The 19,941-nt window shown below is 40.9% G+C and overlaps 2 protein-coding genes across 8 annotated transcripts in view; one reads left to right on the plus strand and one right to left on the minus strand.

Moving 5' to 3' along the window:
• Positions 1-221: 221 nt before the first annotated feature.
• LOC118426802 (serine/threonine-protein phosphatase 4 regulatory subunit 4-like) lies at positions 222-10,843 on the minus strand. Its single transcript, XM_035836327.1, has 6 exons — positions 10,512-10,843; positions 10,132-10,205; positions 4,847-4,949; positions 3,795-3,942; positions 821-894; positions 222-349 (listed from the first exon to the last, which is right to left on the minus strand). The coding sequence occupies exons 1-6, from the start codon at positions 10,593-10,595 to the stop codon at positions 239-241; spliced, it is 594 nt and encodes a 197-aa protein (XP_035692220.1). The 5' UTR covers positions 10,596-10,843; the 3' UTR covers positions 222-238.
• Positions 10,844-13,327: 2,484 nt separating this feature from the next.
• Positions 13,328-19,941, plus strand: part of LOC118425984 (thyrostimulin alpha-2 subunit-like) — a 7,826-nt gene continuing 1,212 nt past the window's right edge. The window contains exons 1-5 of one of the 7 annotated variants that reach the window (XM_035835188.1): positions 13,343-13,712; positions 14,029-14,124; positions 16,050-16,206; positions 16,821-16,999; positions 18,589-19,042. In XM_035835188.1, coding sequence (XP_035691081.1) covers positions 16,101-16,206; positions 16,821-16,999; positions 18,589-18,684 — 381 coding nt within the window. In that variant the 5' untranslated portion in view covers positions 13,343-13,712; positions 14,029-14,124; positions 16,050-16,100 and the 3' untranslated portion in view covers positions 18,685-19,042. Of the gene's footprint in view, positions 13,713-14,006; positions 14,125-15,665; positions 15,776-16,049; positions 16,207-16,820; positions 17,000-18,588; positions 19,043-19,941 lie in introns of those variants that run through there. The other 6 variants (XM_035835205.1, XM_035835179.1, XM_035835213.1 and 3 more) reach the window with 6 other exon arrangements.

A 19,941-nucleotide genomic window follows, 5' to 3' on the forward strand; every position in this document is an offset into this window, starting at 1 on the left:
GTCTGACAGACATCGAAACGTCAGCAGGTGAGAAAAACTGGTTGTGTAAAAAAAAAAGTTACAAGATATTTTGACAATATCGAAGACAGTGTAATCCCTGATAAAGGTGATGTTACATGGTAAAATGCTTTGTTGAAAGTAAACCCCAGTACTAGTGGACACACAAACTTGTAAAGCTTTACATTTATATACCAGACTACAATTATCCATCCAAATTATCTTATGTAGTTACTTATACTTACATGTATGGTTCAAACTTGGTGGCTACCCTTCCCAGAATCTTACAGCTGGCCAGTCTGGACTGTACAGACTGGGACAACTGGCCTTTGGCAACTGCAATACCTAAAATCTGGGGATGAACAAAAAGTGACATTTTAATTCCAACTTCCTTACAAATACCCAATCTGTATCTGTACGTATATAGCCGGTATAACCGCCCTTCGGCGTAACACACCAGCTTCGCAGGCACCCGGCGTGGCAGCAGCTGGATATATTACACTGAAGGACCCATCACACCTAACTTTTGCACATCTGTCTGTAAGTGTTCTTTGAAACTATCCAGAGAAGATGCCCCATCTGTGCTTGGTGATAACATATTCCACTCTACGATTTGTACACATCAATCCTAGGTTGGTAACTCTAGTACTTGAAGGCATGACTGTTTCTAGTTCTTTTTTGAGCTGGTGTTAGATACTTATCAGTCGGTATGTTCACCAGTTGACCACCAATGTAGTAATATGTACCGTTGCTATGACCAATACTTGTTATCATCAATCATTAATTAAAAAAGAATCTGTGGAGACAATTTCTTGGCACTTACCTCTCTTTTTATGACATCTTTTGGGAGACAGCCACACACAGATAGCAGTGTCTCTAACCAGGCGTTGGACACCACTGTAGAGACAAGGGCAATGCACAGCATTAAGCAACCATTTGTTTCTGTAAAGATTTCCCAGGGCTCAAAATTCATTTCTGGGATTAGGTGCACTGGTGCACCCAGCTTGAAAAATAGGGTGCACCAAAAAACTTTTTGGGTGCACCACTTAAATTTAAGTATAACCTAATAGCAAAACTTAGTTACAAGCTATTGAATTCTTAAACAAGTACCATGACAGACATTTTTATTATCTTTCTAACACTTAGATGTCCAGAATATGATGTACCAATGTATACTAGTATACTTTGATATCTTTATATACATAAACCTAAGAAAATATTTGGGTGTACAGCTCCAATTTTGGGTGCACCCAGTATTTCGAGCCCTGTTTCCTCTGTAATTTATATAACGCTAGTTCACCTTTATCAGTGGGGTAACCTTTATCTGGAGTATTTAGAAATATCAAGTCGACAGACGAGTGTTTCAGACTGGAATCCTATGAAAATATTGCAATTTGAAACCAACGCCCGTCGACTAGATATCCCGAAATATCTCGTTATCAGAAACAACAGATATACGTTACCATGTGGATAAAGGTGAAATACCATTAATTCTGTATGCAAACATTTTCTACCTTGTTGCTAACTAATCATCACGTGTTTGTACTTGATCAAATAAAGGTTTACATTTTGTGATCTCTATGTACAAGGCTATCAAGTAGGATTTACCAGCAGTACTTGATTACTTTACTTTCCAAAGTTTTCATTAGGACATAGTTCTGTTTCCATAAGGCCACACCAATTTAATTTGTTGGTTCATGGATTTTTTAAAGTGAAAATGTAGCAAGCCGACATCATAAATGCAACAGGCAGGTAGGAAAACTTGAATATGACTGTATTCACTTAATCGTAAGTTAATGAAACTGAGTGCACCAAGGCATACACCTGGTCTTTTGTTTTCATGTTGTTTTTCCTGTTAAGCATATTTTTCTATTTTTTTTTAAATCTGTGAACCAACATATTAAATTTCAGTGTGGCCTAACCAACGTTTACATCTTTGGTGCACCTTTCCTCGTGCAATAAGAATCCCTTTGTTTCTGTGAAATTGTTTTTGCCTCAGTCTTAAATCCTCACTAAAAATAGACCTCATCAGGGATTTTGCTGTGCAATCTAGATGGAGTTGCATTGTTTGGTGAGATGCTTATCACAGGTTTTCACAGTACGTCCAAATTTAGCATTTAATTATTGGCCCCTTTGGACAACCTGACTGGAAAAGCTGCTTATTTGAATATTTCCAAACTAATGTACAAATCCTTATTTAGATAAAAAAAAGGAAGAGCAGAGTGTCAAACAATTTTTTCAAAAACTATTTTCAATGATGCTATCCGTCAAGTTAATTGATAAAAACAAAATTTCAAATTTGTGTCCCTTCATTTTGCGGTAGGCACTTGGCAATGTGACGCCTCAAGCTACTTCTGAATGCAAGTAAAATACACCCCTGATGTCAAGAAACGTTTTATCTCTTTATTCTCTTACTGAATACTAGGAGATTGGGGACTCTCTTAGATAACGCACGCAATACCATGGCAGTAGAGCAGAAGAAATGTTGTATTTGCATAACAATTGTCCAGAAATATCCCTAGTTAGCTGCAGGGAAATATGTTCAAAGGAGATACGTGGCCAGGGGGTTAGCATACGTCAAAAGGTAAATACTACTGTGAGTCTGCTAAGTGAAGGGTAGACTACAGGCTTTGTTGAGCCAACCAAAAAGAAAGCTGGCCCAAATCCTGGGAGGAGTGTTGGCACCACTAGTTTGCCCGGGGACATTTGCAGGCATTGTAACATGTACCCTGGACACCTGTTCTGTTAGAAGTGTAGACATAGAGACAAACACAACAAAAGAAAATGTTTTGTATGTGTCACTTTTGGCCTGTAGATCCTTTCTTTTGAAAAACAGTGACTTAAGTAGTTTGTAGTCTCTTGTGATCAATGAACAGGTAATACAACTTCAGAGAAAGTCCTGCAAGGTCTCGTAATATTTTGTTTACTAATCACTACACATCTTTAGTGTTGGTCAAGCCACACTGGAGTATCTGTGTGTGTCACAATAACTAAACTGCATCAGTCCAGTAAAAATCTCTGACTCTGAGGTTAAGAGGAGTCAATGTGCACTGCAAGAGCTGTTGGCAATCCACTTCAGGATCAAAATACCACCTGCACATGCAGGTTATTAGTGAAGGTAAAACTGGAACTGTGCAGGTGTTTCTGGTGTCTAACCATGTACAGGGTACAAGGATAAATGCACAAAACATAAAGTTGACATTGAACAAGTGTCCTTAATATGCATTTCAGTTTACTTTGTTCAACTGTGTTGTAATATGTATCACTGGAGTTTTGGCCAGCCTTTTAAAAATTGAAAGAAAAAAAGGCAGTCCCTTAAACTATCGACCCCAATTTTTCATAACTGAAAGAGGAAACAAAAAATGTTTTTCCTAGGCCTAAGGGCCACGTCCTGACCTGGGTCCTTGACCTCCAGACTCATGATGATGGTCTGGAGGAAGGTGGATGAGTAGGTGATAGTCACCTGTTATGTCAATCCTTCCACATATGTGGTAAAACTAAATAAATAAACTAGAAAGGCAACATTTTTGCAAACATGCAGAATGTTTTTCTTATAGTCTTGTGTCAAGCTACTTGCATACAATACAATACCATCAGGCTCGCCCCAAAGTAGTGTGTGCGATTGAAAAAAAGAGAATTAGGGCTTGGAGTGGGTTTATTCGAGTAGACAGTGCAGGTAAACAGCCCAGGTAGCCAGACCTGATGCACAGCTGAGCCTTTTCTGCAAACCTTTTCTGCTACAGTAAGTTTTCTCCTTCGGGAAAACATAATAGATAGATAAAGGAGCATGTCCTGACCTGGGTCCTTGACCTCCAGACTCATGATGATGGTCTGGAGGAAGGTGGAGGAGTAGGTGGAGATGGGGATGATCTCTCGCTCCAGGATGGACAGGAAGGAGATGGTGGCCGCCAGCTGGACGTCTGGTCCAGCCACGTGGAGCATCTCCTGCAGGGTAGATAATGAGAAGGGTCCAGTTTACAGTGTGTCTTATTGTAGCCTAGGTACCATCCAGATAGTAGTTCGCTTCTATGTTTGCTTCTGCTATCCGTCTGGGAGTCTGCACATTCAAACAGTTTGGTGCTAACGTCAGTGAATGAGCAAAGTAAGGAATGGGTTCTAGAGCGTTCGTTTGATGACAACAGGCCTCCCACAAGCGCACGGAATGCCTGTTCGAACGAGCGCTTGAACCAATTCCATAATTCACTCGTGTAGGGACTAATCAGAGCCTGTGTCCAAAATTTGGACGATTCCAGATGTTAGCGTGATCCCAAGCGGAACAGCAGAGAAGCGATATATAGTGTATAATGAATGTCAGGGCTAGAAGCGACTGTATATAGTTTATAATGAATGCCGGAGCGAACTACTTTCCGGATGTTGCCCAGGCTAGAACTATTGTGGATGTAAAGAAAACCTATATCATGTGCTGACCTCACCAGTCTGGAACATGTCTATTTTAGCATATCTTATACAAAGTTACCAATAACTGTGGTCAATCACAGGCCGGTGTTATGACAATATGAAAATACAATATGGAACAGTGTTCTAGCCAGCCTGAAATTTTTTCTGTCTCCTGGATTCTGGAAATCCTTTCGAAAGCGCGAAGATCTACTTGGGGAAATGTTGAAATATAGACCCTCTGAAATGCTGTTTCCTTTATTTTAAGTGACAAATTTTGCTGGTAGACTCAGTTTGGTTCAATTAATATCTTTACATACTGATTTTTGTCTGTCACAAAGGACGGAATGGGCAAAATTTTTGTCTGCCCCCAGCAGCAAAATTCCATCAAGGGACGGAAGGATGGAAGCTGGCTAGAACCCTGCTATAGAAAGATATAAAAGCCGTTACTGACCCTGACTTTGGGAACCACCCTTCGCATGGCCTCGGGTGCATTGTCCTGTATCAGCTGGGGCAGACTGTTCACCACACTGATGCGCTGCACCTCCTGACCAGAGCTGCACACAACATAGGAAACAAAAAATTATTAATTCGTTAATTTATTTATTAATCTCAACTTCAAGACAAGTGGGTAGCCCCTTCAACATTTTGGGAGTTGATTTCCAAGGAGGCCCACCATACATGAACAACAAAACAAAACATGTTACATTCATTAAAAGTAAAGACAGCCAGTCAGTGAACAACATACAGTATATACAAGTAAACCAAGGCGTCATGAACAAAATCAGTGGTCAAAGGTCAAACCAATAACGTCCCGGAGGAGGTCAGAGGTCAATGTGCTGTGGTATGTGTCTTAGGGCAGCTTTGAACTGCCGTAGTGATGATGCATGACTAACGTCCGTAGAACATTGTAGTACATTACCTCAGGATCCATACAATGGTTTATTTCTCAACTTGTCAACATGTCATACAGCTTGCAGCCTCATGGCTGAATTGATGTAACATTAATATTACATTCGGATATATATAAAGCAGGTTAAATTACTAAGAAGACTAAAGTAAACAAGACTAAAATGACAAGACTTAGTGTAGTTTAAAATACAAGTTTAGAGTAAATACATAATTTGAAGCTATTACTGCACATACTTTAGGTAATATTATAATGAAGAGAGGGCAAAAACTAGTGAACAGGTTTCAGAGACTATATCCACATGCCTGTACGTATGTGTTACATTTGTCTTAGTGGGATGAGGAATTTAACAGTCTGGCGATGAATGTCACGCTGCTGTTGCGGCAAGTCAGTTCTAGCGTGTTCTGGTATGTGACTTAGTCATAAATCAATATTGAAGGAAAATTTCTATGAAACAATCAAATGTGTGCCAAGAAAAACCATACAATGCTACATTGTCCTAGATGCAAAACACGTCAATATGCATTTTTCTAATTGAAGAGATAGGTATTAAGTATTTCTAACATAGCTTATAAGGATGTCTCTCCCACTCCAGTAATGTACTGTACATTGCTTACACAAAGCTTATACAACTTTCAATGACTAGTTCAGCCGGAGACAGCTGTTGTATGGCGCAAGGCCAGCTTTGTGGGTAGTATTGACTCCAGAGTCCAGAGTATTTTCAAACTTTCTGAAGCACGCTTTGTACTACAAGCTCCATCGGGAAATCAAGAGCGCTGCTGTTCAAACAACAGGGACTGTTCATACAAATGTACCAGCAGATGTTAACTGTAACAACAATGACCTGGCACTGGTAACTACCTGTCCTTCACATTGCACAATCAATATTGGACAAACATGGCAGCTACAGTAGTGAGTAAGGCACGATCTAGACACAGTTTTTACCGATATCTGCGAGCCGACAACCTCTCACCGACAGCTTTTTTTCAGCGTCTAGATGGAACTGCAATATCGCCATAAAGATATCGGCAGAATTTCTCCCGAAAGGTCCGGAGCATTCGCCCAATAGCTTAGCAGGGGTCCCCGATAGCTTAGCAAGGGTCCCCGACAACTTCCGCGTGCATGTAGATGCATCCCGACTTCGGGAGGGCTCATTAGCATATAACGCGGGCTCATTAGGCTATATAGCTGTTTATGACTGCTGGCCAACGTTCCAGATCCCTCCCGACATCTCCACAGATATCGGTAAAGACTGTGTCTAGATTGGGCCTGAGTTTAGTTACTGTAGGCTGCGATATGGAGTATAAAATAAGGTCTCAGTCCTGTATTACTCCGAGTGTGTAGTCTCAAGGGGTGCAGGCCAAAAAAATGATTGGGCCCCCAAAGCGTGTTTTTAGGATGACCATAAATTCACTTTAATCAATCCAAACTGATATGAAGAGGATTTGATATGAAAGCTTGTGTATGATTCAAATGATTAAGCATGAAAGTTTTCTGACTCAAGCAATTGTCAGACTTTTATGTATTTTTGTTCCGAGTGCTGCGGTCAGGCCTTTTGTTGCTCTAGAGGACCTCTAGCGGACAGTGAAATGCGATAAAAATTGCATTTTGGAATGTGATAAAAATTGTTACATGAGTTTTTATTTGGGTGACAATTTCTTTATTGCCTGACAAAAAATGTAGTCTTTATGTATAGTACATCTGTAAATTTTCAGAAGAGGAGATATAAATAGAGTTAATAGTCCACTACTTTAGGTTGTGGAAGTACATTTCTTTTGGTGTTATAGGTTATACTGATACATTATTGTCACGGTTATCTTCCTGCCCCACCCACTTCAGTCAAGATAAAGCGATTTGGTCATACCATCTGGTTTATGTTACACCTTCTCCACAAAAGGTCTCAAACAAAGGCACTCAAACATTTCTTAACAGTTCATAGTCATACACTGTCTCATTCCACCATACTAGGCATCCATCTATCATAGCAGCCTGGCTGTCTTGTGAATTCTACAGATATTTGAACATCCATAACACTTCATTTCTGATGAATTGTCATTTTAGCTCACTGGTATAACTCACAATAGTTTAACAAATGGAAATGTTGGTTAAGAGTTGTGAGTAATAATTTGGTAATCAGAACATTTGGACAAGTAAATTATTCATTTGACCACTGAACAATTCTGTACTTCATCATGTAACATAAAGCATGTACAATTCTAGTTCATTCAGAATCTCATTCAGTTAACTAATCATTATAGATGAGTGTGTCTACAGCTAGTCTATACTTCATAGTATGGTTTCAAAAGCTAATATAATATATATAGGATTGAAGGATAGTTAGGATACTGCAATACGAGCCTTTAAAGTAAAAATTCTTTTCCTCTAAAAAATGCAAACTGAGATTAGTGGTCATAAAATGAATAAAAACTGTGATCCAAAAGGTAAATACACATTTGTCCACAAAAGTGTTAATAATTTCGCATTAGAGTTTACTAGCATTCATGATTAGAATTCAAGTCAGCATCAGTTGTTAGTAACGTTACTAAAATATAGTAATAATTGTTACTTCAACTAATTAAGTGTTATCCCCCTATGAGGTGTCAAAAGGGTTCCCCTTAGAGGGATGTTGGTATCACCACTTGTTTCCGGGGCTATCAATTATCTCTATTGTGCACTTGTCAATCTGAATTACAAAGAACAGAATGATACCTTTACCTGCAAATAGTCTCAATTACAGCAACCCTAAACTAAAGACAAGGTACTTGAAAAAATTAAGTTATACAATGTACATGTATTGCTTATCACAAACTGGATAGGCTTGGAATGTACTCGCTATGAGTATGATAATTAACAACACAGAAGAAAAATCTACCACTCTAACTAAGAGTCTAACATCAAAACTGTACTGTAGTGTACATGTGACTGAATATTTCTCCATCTAGTATACAACATTTAGTCATGGTCCTCTCATTTAGTAATTTATCTACAACTGTCAAACTGAAGAGTCTATTCTTAACAAATGATTGTTGCTGTTTCCTTAACTTGATTTACAAACATGATAATTAAATACCCATTGACCCCATTTAGAACTGAATTTGATTACAATCAAATATTATAATTGTTTTGTTTAATCTGGGCATTTCATGACCTACTAAAGTGTGTGTGTAAAGAGGTGCAGTCATTTGCAACTGGTTTCATGGTATGCATATATAAAATGAGCTGAATTTGTACTTAGAGCTGTGTACCTAAGAAATTTTAGGTACGGGTACAGGGGTTTAGGTACAGGTCCACAATTAAGTTATAAAAGTGGACAATTGTCTTTTTTAGTGAGAAATTGTCATCTTTGTATAAGGATTTAGATATTTTAGCCTCAAAACAATGTTTTCTTAACTTTAAATTCAATTGCAAGATTATCAGAATTGGCATCTTTAATTTGGAATTTACTTTTCTTTAGTCTGAAAAAGTGGTGTTCAACAGTGATTTAGTTTGTTTAGGTACAGGTACACAGATGTTTAGCTTCGGACCTGTACCTGTACCTAAATAATTTCAAAGGTATGGTACCTATACTACAGGTACAGTTATTTAGGTACACAGCCCAGTATGCCCTGTTGGTGTGTATATATGATATAATACATAATATAATAGCGTATAGTGTACATGTAATATAATATATAATACAATATAAACATATAAAGCCATCCTGATATTGCCAACTCAATGTCAGTAGTGTCAGGAAAAACTGTGTATACATTATATACTAAAGTGTAGGTAGAATAAAATGTTTGCTGTACTATACATATATATGTCTGTAACCACCTGTAAAATGTCAGATGACAGATAAAAAATTCAACTAGTTTCCTATTTCAGTATTTGTGATCCATATGACTAAGAACTTACCACTATCCACATTTGCTATTTCAACGTAGCCAGAGAAAATATTGGCTTTATTTTGCTTGGAATTGATAAATAACATAAGAGTATTTTAAGACCTCCAAATTTTCCCTCTAACTTGTGAGTCTTCCCAACCAAGAGCTGTGTCGTTCTGGTGTGTTACACCGAAGGGCGGTTATACCGGCTATATAGATACAGATACAGAACCATATTTACAGCATACTTAAGACTAGTACTACTGCGTGTTTGTATCATCAGTATATATTTTTGTGCTCACGTTTTCTGCCAATCTTCAGAACCTTTCAGTGTTTTAATTATATAACGTTACGTACGTATACGCAAAACTTCGGGATTTCAGAGTCAGTGTCAGCTAACCAGACAGTCACATATTTGAAGTGTTTGGCCATTGGCCCAAAAATGCCATGCATGAACCAATATTTGTAGAGGCCTGTAACCACCCGTACAAAAACAGCAGTATAGTACAGTCTTCCTTCTTTTCTTTTCTTTGTTTTGTTCAAAAATTTTGCACCCTTATACATGTATGACAATAGGTCACCTTAGTGTAATACTTAATTCCACCTGTTTGACTAACCATGATTGGGCCACATTTCTAAGCAAACATAAATGTAGAAATCCACACAAACCGTTTCGTCACAGATGAAATTATGATGGTACATATTTGCACTGAATAAATGTTAGAGGTACCATAATTTATGCCAGAAATTTAGGTATCTACAATTTCTAGATTCATTCTGTATCTTGTGTTTATTGATGCACAAGTGTCACATCTGGCATGCTATAACCTTATAAATGTAAAAACACAATGTCACCGTGTTGTTCGTCTGTCAGTCATCGAGGTCTGGTTGGTGATGGTGATAAACAAAGGCCACAGAGTTCAATGTTAGTACCAGTTGTAAAAAGTCGACGGTAACTCTCACCTGAGCAGGTAAACAGCACGTTCAAGGTCACCTAGCTTCTCATCAACAGTCAAACGATCGATTTCTTCTTGTGTCTAGGGGTCAAATAACAAGACAAGTCAACGGAAAGATATCGCGGCATCGTCTAAACTGTTTAGGAGCGGTCAAAATGTTTTCACGGTTAACAGGAAGACAAAGAGGCTGCATCACAAGGCGACTGTGGCTCAGACAAACAAAACTTGAGATGTCGCCCTGAAAACACAGGTATGCACGGAGGTACCGTAACTCCCATGATCTCGACTGTGATCGAGTTCCGTAAAACGGCTAAACGAATTCATAGCTATATCCCTACAGGTATCTAACAGTTTTTAACACTACGTTCAACTTTATAAATGGCTTACCTTTAAGCTCTTGGTGATTGTCCTCTCCAAACTAAGTTCCTGCAAGTCGTCTTCGACCTGCTCCAACCCACCTGAGAGATCCATCGTCCTGGCGAGAATTGGGTCACGCAAAGTGTACCTTGGGCTACCAGAAGCCCATCTGGGTCCTTATGTATACAAATTGAGGTTTCGATCCATGTGGAATGATTCCTAAGTCACTCACGAGAGCAATTTTCGGCAACGTAAACAGCTCTGGTGTTCAAAACTATGCTCACGCCGCCATTCTGTGCGTCACGGTTACCCAGGGCCCATAGCGCGACCGTCTCGAGGCGACTGGACAGAAGTCAGCAGCTGATTCGCGCCGCCAGACAGCCCAACAGTAAGGCTAGCGCACCATTCAAACCGTAGCGCTTTCGAGTCAATATTTACTTCGCTGTTTGATAGCTATGAATTCTGACGCCTGTAATCATAGAAAATAATGGATCTAAGAAAATAAAATCAACATTTTCATTGATCTCCATATTTGTAACTACCATTCTGTCTTCCTTTGGTTACCGTCAATGTTTTAGTGACGGAGAAAATGTTGTGTGGCATTCTCAACTAAGTCGCCAGATGGCGCTAATATACGGCGTGTATGCGAGAAACTAGAGCGTACTTTATTCGAACACATACTGTAAGACCCTGTAACTGTGTTACAGTTAGTTACTTACAGGACTGAACAGATTCGTTCGGTCGTTAGTTTCTTCGTAGGTTTTATTCTATTGCAACGGACCACAAAGAACAGGGTAGACACACATGGGCACAAAGCCCAAAGTCAGGTAGATACAGTCAAAGTACTCTCCAAGCAGAGGTCGAATCGCGCAGATATAACGTTAGTAGTAGTCGAAAAAATTACACTCGCGCTCTTCTAGGAAGAGCGCGAGTGTAATTTTTTCGACTTCTACTATATATCTGCGCGATTCGACCTCTGCTTAGAGAGTACAGTCAAAGGTTCAGCGTCTTGGTACTGAAGAGGATGCATGACTCTATCTTATTTGGCACGTCTTTTGTAGGTTTTGCGCATCTTTCTGTTTTGCTCTGTTCGCCTTCGACACGCAAAATCAGGTCACATCTCAGTTTAGGGGTGGGTACCGGTACAAAAAATTCAGGTCCAGGTCCGGTTCAGGTCCAGAGGATCAGGTTTCGGTCCGGACCTGAACCTGGACCTGAATCAGTATGTGAAAACTTGTGAATAGACAATACCCATGACAATGAGTCTATTCCGCCATGAATAAATCTGGTTGATGGAGTATTTGAGTCCCACTGGCGTTTTAAAATCCTACAAGGCTAACTGCCACTATACGATTGATTTAAAACTTGGAGATTACAATAAACTGGTCTCTACTTCGCTCTTGTTATTTTCTTCAACCATCCCCAAACGTAGGTATAACATCCGGTCCACCATCCGGTCCACCGGTTTTTTACAGGTCCGGTTTTTCTGGACCGGTCCAATAAAAAAACGGTTTTCTACCGGTACGATGTACCGGTACCGGCACCCCTAATCTCAGTGTTTTCAACTGCAAAGAACACTCATCAATATGCTGTAGAAAACTGCACAGGTGCACAACGCCACCTACCGACCTGTTAATTCATTGTAAATCTTCATTGACATCCGACAAGCATTGCCCTTATCCGCTCATCATCGGCTGATAACTTTACTTCTAATTTCAATTAAAAATGTGGAAAAGGAAGCGGCACCTTAAAAAGCTTCTTTTATTCGCATCTCCTCTAGTAGCAAAAAAAAAAAAATTAGTGACGTTCTGCTGTGGACTCCCAAACATGGTCGTGCAAGCAGAGGTAGACGACGCAAAACATATCTACATCAACTTTGTGAAGGTACAGTGCTCGGCTGAAGATCTGCTCAAGGCTATGAAGGATAGGGAAGGACGGAGGGAGAGAGAGCCATGTCCATCCGTGCAACTAGCACGCCCGGACGATGATGATGATGAAGAAAAATGTTGATTTCAGACCATATGACAATAAGAAATGGACTAACAACAAACCACTCTCCAGACGGTTAGAGCACATCTGTGGGTCTAAAAGTCAACCGGAAATAGTTCAAAGGGACACGCACGGTTTACCTGTGTGTAGTAATGTACAACATGGTAGGCTTTGATACTTTATATGCCCCACTGTGTTATCGATTAAGAAGCTGAAACGAAAAGAAGAAATAAGATACCGACAAAAGACACGGAAAAGCTCCCGGCATACTAAGCACATTGTAGTCGAAACCAGACTCACATAAAAGAATCGAAGCTTTTTCTTGTATTATTCAACTAAGTAAAACATTAATTGCAGGAAACGAAAGTGTGCTTTGATTTTGTCGTGTCATCAATGACGAGTGCGGAAGTATGCACAGAAAGTTTGTTGACGCACAACAAAGACTATGAGTTCTAACAGTTAGCATCGGTATTCGAACTTTTATAGTATACCCGGCTTTTGGCACATGCCTAGACCTAACATTGTGTCCTGGTGTTTTATTTCTTGCTTGCTTAAACATTTCATTTCAAACCATCTGGATTGACAAAATTGTCATCTTAATGTTACTAATTTAGTAATTGCTCATCCTCAATCATCGCCAAGTATCAACCGTAGTCATCTTCATCATCATCATCTTTGTAAGGAGCTTGTCATTGCCATGACTGGGGACATTACCTTGCCATGACTTGAATACAATCTATAGGAACAGGAAACGGCGTGCTGTCTCAATATGTTACTAAGCCCTGGCAGATGAAACTATCAGTTCTGCTAGCTAGGTAACATTGCAGTGGTTGGATTTCTTCCATTCGGATTTCATTCTTGGTGCATCACGCATGAGTTGTTTACGTCAATGTGGTAATATCAGACAAACAGCCGGGGGAGGAAGATAGCTGTATACCGACCACCCTAAGCAATCACGACAAGAGGTGCGGTGACAAAAAAGCCAGTTAATGATTGACAGAGAGGGGCCGACCTGACGGAAGGGCCCGAGGGTTGAACGTCAGCAATCGCGAGCGTGCATCATCTCCACAGCGGGACTCCTGCGTTTCCAGAGACTCAACTGTGCCCTGCTGGTCGCGCTAACAAACCGAGAGGCTGGAGACAAATTACTGACTGGGGGATGGTTTTAGATGGGATCCATGTAGACTACATTTCGCCTGTCGCATCCGGCCGATGAGTAGCACTTAGGGGAGCTTTCAGCAGGTGGGTGGGTGTTATTCTGTAGAGGGCTGCTCGCCTTTGTATAGCAGGGGTACACCTGTACCAGGACGTTAGCAATGGGTGGAACATAAAAGTGTTGTTGTGGGAGGCAACAGTGTTCCGAGAAAGGACATCTCTTCCTCCCATAACAAAAGCAATTCATACGGAATTCAGTGAGGGGGAGGGTTGTGCCTACGTAATTGTGTGTATTGATTTATTTACTGGTCATTCATAAATCTTCGGTGTACTTATCTCGTGTCACTAAACAAGCTATGAAGTCACGCCAAAGTCAAGTAGTATCTCTTTTTTCCCCGAGGAGGCGTGTGTAGGTGTTTCCAAGATTAGACGTTAGACAAGAACACGTTTTCCGAAGACCCCCGGAAGCAGCACAATCGTTTGAACAGCGCCGTCTTTGGTAAGAGGGCATTTTCCATCTTCCTTATGTTGTATGATGCTTAAGTATCTAGAACTACGCGTTGTTGTTGTCTGAGTGTTTGCTCTCAGGTAGACTCATCCGTTTTGGTGAATGTTCTACTGAAAATGTCGTTCCATGTTTATGTTTAGAAGGCAAAACTGGGGGTCGGAAATTATTCCACTCGAAGTAGTTTACACGTTATGTTGATGGGGAGTGTACAGTTCACATGTTACAATCACGACCATTCAATAGCACCTGTGCTGTCCGTGGGTGAATAAACAAAAATCGTCCTGGCTGTTTATCCTTTAATTAGCAACGCAGGCTCTTTCAAAGACAACAGAATCTGAACTGAAGATAAGCACGCCCCATTCCTTCCCTGCTTTGTCACACGGCAAGCCGAGTTTGCCCATGTGGTCCCGTTTGAGACAGACTGAATCAATCCACTCGTCTCTTTTGTTGATGTTGACGTTTATGACCCCCGTCTTGGGCGTTACCTGAGTTAACAGTTCCCCATTCACATGGTGCAGTCTACAATGGTCGTCTGTTGCGGGGCAGCAGCAAGATAAAATACGACACTGCTTCCTGTGTCTGTGGAGATACCAAACTCCCGCCTGGCCGATAGAAATAGCTAAGGGGACTTTGGCCAAGTTTAATAGGAATAAAAGCCTAATAGGAGTTGATGGGCCTAGGAGTGAACTGACTGGCTGGCGGTGAGGAGACTAAGGAAATAATACTGATGATAATAGTCCTCTGGCCGGCCGACTCCCCTAACGTACTATTGACTCTATTTGTCCAATGTCTACTACTAGTATTAGACCACCGATCCGCGGAGCCTGGTAGAGGCTAGAGATGACTTGTCTGTTAACCCTTCGAATTCGGGTGTGGAGAGGGGTCCAAAAATAGTATTCAACTAACCTTGTTTGGGGCTTTGTTATGAGTGTTGTTATAAACATTGCGAGGCGAAATATGAATAAACACAATCCGCTTTAACGTCATGTCTTTTTTTGGCTTGGAAACCAGTCACAACAAAATCGGTAACAAGCAAACAACTTGCTGTAGGGAACAACAGAAAAACACTAGTCGATGTATTTGACCAAACATACCGCCGTCCGTAGGAAGGAAGGCGTTTAAAGCTTATTTAATGGGTATATACAAAGATCAGGAGTGAATGAAATGGTTTGTTGAAGGTTAAGGTAGCGATCGACGGGAGGATATTTTTAGATTACATTCCTCTCGCACGAGTGGTGCAAACGTCACTCTGGTGTCACAAAAAATCACCAAGTACGGATACTTTGTGGCTTAGTTGCCCTGCCCAGGAAAACACACAACTCTACGTCGAGGAGCCAGGCTCCGCTAACTAGGTTTGGGGAGGCGCGGTGTGGAATTCCGGTCAAATTTCATCACGTCCGGCATGCAAAGTCTAACCCCACGGGTGCATAAAGTACACATATCCTTGATCCTCTCCGGCAAACACACAAACACACCTGTCGACAGGATACGAATGTGACCCGAAAACATCACGCATGGCCCATGCGTCATCATCCCGTGCTGACGGAGGCTGAACCAGGCGTGGTCGGGCGTGGAATGTGTTTTCAAAAGCACCATACAACAACCTAGGGAAATAAAGGAGGTTGGAGGGTTTAGGGAAAAGGTTAGGTTTAAGTTGAATCGAAAAAGTCACTATATTATTTTCAAAACTCAGTGTAGCAAATCGATTAGACCAGGGCAATTGTACTTTAAGTCTTAACGTTTTTATATAAATACTGTAAAGAGGAAAACAATGCCTGGCAGCGAGGGATGTTGTTTCTCAGTCATCATGGTGATGAGTGGACGTGAAGAGTGCCAATGTTGTAAGTCAACTTCAATGTAACCCACGGTAACTAGGCAACCCGAGTTTATTCCTCCATCCTGTCTCATTACATCACCCCGCAGGAAGCCCAGACCAGTCAGGAGCCTAAGTCGTCAGAACGGGCACGATGCAGAGACTACTGCCGTGGGTCCTACTGCTGGCGATACTCCTGTCCTCATCAGACATGGGCAGGGCGCAGGCCCCCTGGTACAGGCCCGGCTGCCATCTTGTTGGTGAGCGTTCACAAAATCTTTTCAATTTCTACGACACAATTCAATTTCTAAGTCATCTTCACAATTTTTTTCTAAGTTCATCTTCACATTTTTTAAAAAGTTCATCTTCTCAAATTTTTTTCAACGACACTGTTTCAAGTTAAACTTTTGTAAATACTATTACTTATTACTTACCATTACTTATAGCGAATCAGAAAAGCAATTGTACTTAAATCTATTTTATCTTAGCCTGGTATCCAGTCGTATTATAGCTCCCGAATCTCTTCTGTCCTTTCGACAAATAGAAGAACTTTATTGCGCAACGATCGTACACGGTACAATGTATGGCAAAAAAAAAGAAGAAACAAACTATCCTACGTGATTACTAAAATAAGTATTAAACATAGTACATATGCAGATTATGAATATAATAGGACAGAAGAGACTCGCGATCGGGAGCTATAGTACGGCTGGATACCAGGCTAATTCTATCTTATATCATGTCACTTTCAGCAGACGTCATCGGTGTCAAGACTGTGGTTGAAGCAGACAAATTGACAAGGCAACAGTGTTCAAACATCAACAGTTTTTCCCTCTCTTATTTTATCTTGAATTATTTTCCCACTTTCCCACAGGAGTTGATAAGACCGTGGAGGTGCCTGGGTGCCAGAGACAGACAGTCCGAGTGAACGCCTGTAGAGGCTACTGTGAGTCCATAGCCTTCCCGTCCTCTGGCACCACACGGCAGGGCTCCAGTGGGAACCACGTCATCACGTCCAGAGCAACCTGCTGCGACATCGCCTCCACACACGTGGTAAGGCAGCTTCTGTATCCAATGTCATTGTCTTTACGTCATTGTGTCGTAATCTGTTCATAGTTGATCCTTTACATGCACTTTTCCTTGTTGGCTTATTCCGATGGAGTGCCTTGACTTGTAATGATGATAGGTTGAGAGAAAAAAAGCGACCATCATTTCTGAGAAACGACGCGGTCGTGATCCTGACTAATAACTTGATCGCTAACGCGTCCGACATCAGATTAATATTTACCTCCATGAAAAATGGAGGTATAATTTTTGGTGTGTGTGTCTGTGTGTCTGATTGTGTGTCTGGATGGATTGCGATGACATGCGTGTAGATGTTGTGAAGACGAAGGTCAATGTCAATTTTGGGCCCCCTTGTATGTAACCTAGGTACTGCAGCAGAACAAGGAACAAGGACAAGGTGAACAAGGACAAGGTGATATATGTTTGGGCCCCCTTTCAGATTGCTCTGGTTGAGACAGATTCCACAACCTGCAATGTTTAGTGCCTTGGCCACATGCTGGCTACATACAGATTTCGACGTCGTTGGATTGCCCAGGGTTCATATCTGAGGATTTCCTATAAGATAAACTACTTCCATTCAGTTGTGCGTCTTATCAATGCACAGCCATTATAGTTTGCGTCTTGGTTCTACTGCAAAAAGTTTGCCATTTATTACACCAGCCACGTAATGACGTCAGAGCATATTGACGTCATTTGAGTTGAGGCACGTCAATGACTAGCCGTGGTAACGTAACCTTTTGTACACTTTTCTTGTGTGTCTAGGTAACAGTGTCAGTGCAATCAGTAATGTATTGTCGTTGCAATGTTGTTTATCACCATCTACAAAGGTCTCCGGGAATTTTTTACAGAGATGTTAACAGAGGTTCATCGAATATATTGACGTCATTTGAGTTGAATCACGTCACGGAGTAGCCGTGGTAACTTTACCTTTTGTACATTCTTCTTGTGTGTCTACTTAACAGAGCAATCAGCAATGTATTGTCGTTGGAATGTTGTTTATCACTCTACAAAGGTCCAAATGACAGAGGTGTTAACAGAGCTTCATCGATCCATCGACATTGCATTTCATGATGTTTGGTTCTTAAGCAGCTTGTTAACATCAACAGACAAACTTGAGTCTCACGGATGTATGCATTGTCTTAATCGTTTTCGGACAGGTTAACCTGACAGAAATTCACCTATATTGTCTGCATACGATGCAGATGCAGAGTCTTTTAAGATTAAAATCTCTAAATAGATCCTACGGTAGCATAAGATAGTATCAAAAGCTACCAGAGGAGTGCAGTCGGTCCAGGAGTGTGTTTGGCTACCTACATGGCAAGTGTACACCTCTTGCATTGGCTGAATACACCCCTTGTCCAGTTTAGTACTATCTTATGCCATCGTAGGATCTGCTTGGAGATTAGCAGAATGTCATAAAATGAAATTGACCGATGGATTGCCTAGTCACGCACCGGGTACGAGGCATCAATTTTTCAGTCAGCAAACCAATCCAATGAAATGAAAATACTAAAAAGTGCTAGTAACGATTTTCATTCTCCGATTACTGATATTTTCTTCCCACTGTTTCCCACCAGGTGAACTTCTCGCTGCGCTGCGGAAATCTGCTGGTCCCCAAAACCCTGTACTCGGCAGCCAGCTGCTCCTGTAGCATCTGCGACGATAACCAGTGACGTCATAGATGACCAGCAACAAGAAGAACCTTGCAGAAGCTTGTAGTCTTCATGGTCAGAAGATACTATTTTCACGACTCGTTTCAAAGATTTATTAATCGCTTAAAATATTGGCTCACAAAGTGTGAGTTACAGAAAATGTTCTAGTGTTATTCAAACGGCAATTACATGACGCAACAGAATTAATACAAGAGCCGTACAGGCCATTTTGTTGGTTGGCAACTACAATGAGGAAATGCCTATTCCGATGATGAGGCGTGTCGCCCTTGGGATGTAAAGTGGTAGGGATTGAAAGGAGGACAGTTGCAGAAACTTCGTCCAGAGCCCATACAGGAAATAAAGACTATACGGAGAAATGCTTGTTGCAGCAGATCGTCGTTCTTTCGGGTTACACCTGTATGTAAGTTAGACACACACGTTAGCTCCGACATCCACTCAAAACCTTGCCTGGGTACCATCCAATCATTAGACTTTGTAGTTGCATATAGTAAGATAACACGTTCTTGCAACACTAGTACTAGTACTTGAACTTAGATCATTCAGAAACTCAGAACTTTATCATCTTGACCTGTACTTAGCTTCTGAGAGTAGAAACGTACAATAAAGGTCTTAAGATCTTCTTCATTCATTCATCCATTATCACCTAGCCCCGGTAGTTATCGAATGGTACCCAGGCCACTCATAGCCACTAAGTGGGTCTTAGTATCCATAAATTACTTTCATGACCAAAGTGGTATTCCACACATGTACCGGGACTAATATTCCTACCTACATACTTAATGTCCAATTCACCAGACTAATGATGAATAAGGTCGATAGCTGATCCTTTAGGCCTAGGTATCAATTCCCAACCCGGGCACGGCCGGGTAGCTTTCGGAAACGAAAAATATGATAAGAAAGGCAAGAAAACACACATATTTTAAAAGAAATTAGGAGCATAATTTGTATATATTCTTTGGAAGGAACTTTTATTTTTCGTTTCCGCAAACATCCCGGCCGTGCCCCGTTTCGGAAATGTGACCTAAGCCGAACTCTGCACGTTTGCTTAAATGAAACAAGAAAGCTTTTAAAAAAAGCTGGCCGGGGCGCATTTGGAAGGACTACCTCAAAATTTCATGTTGTGTTCCAGTAAAATGTGCATCATTATTAAACTAGAAGTTTATATCTAAAATCTATGGGAAGTTGGCTGGAAACCTTTTGTCACTGGTATAATTGGATTTTCCGGCGTACTTTTGTGGGCGGAATTGTATCCCTTGT

This window comes from Branchiostoma floridae, chromosome 1 (assembly GCF_000003815.2).
Source record: "Branchiostoma floridae strain S238N-H82 chromosome 1, Bfl_VNyyK, whole genome shotgun sequence".
Classification (NCBI taxonomy): Eukaryota; Metazoa; Chordata; class Leptocardii; order Amphioxiformes; family Branchiostomatidae; genus Branchiostoma; species Branchiostoma floridae.

Bases quoted from the DNA above. Each gene is read 5' to 3' on its own strand.
- LOC118426802 (XM_035836327.1), bottom strand. From the start codon at position 10,595: ATGGATCTCTCAGGTGGGTTGGAGCAGGTCGAAGACGACTTGCAGGAA. The intron at 4,950-10,131 runs GTGAGAGTTACC...TGTTGTGTGCAG, and splicing joins CGTGCTGTTTACCTGCTCAG to CTCTGGTCAGGAGGTGCAGC. The intron at 895-3,794 runs GTCAGGACATGC...TTGTCTCTACAG, and splicing joins TCTGGAGGTCAAGGACCCAG to TGGTGTCCAACGCCTGGTTA.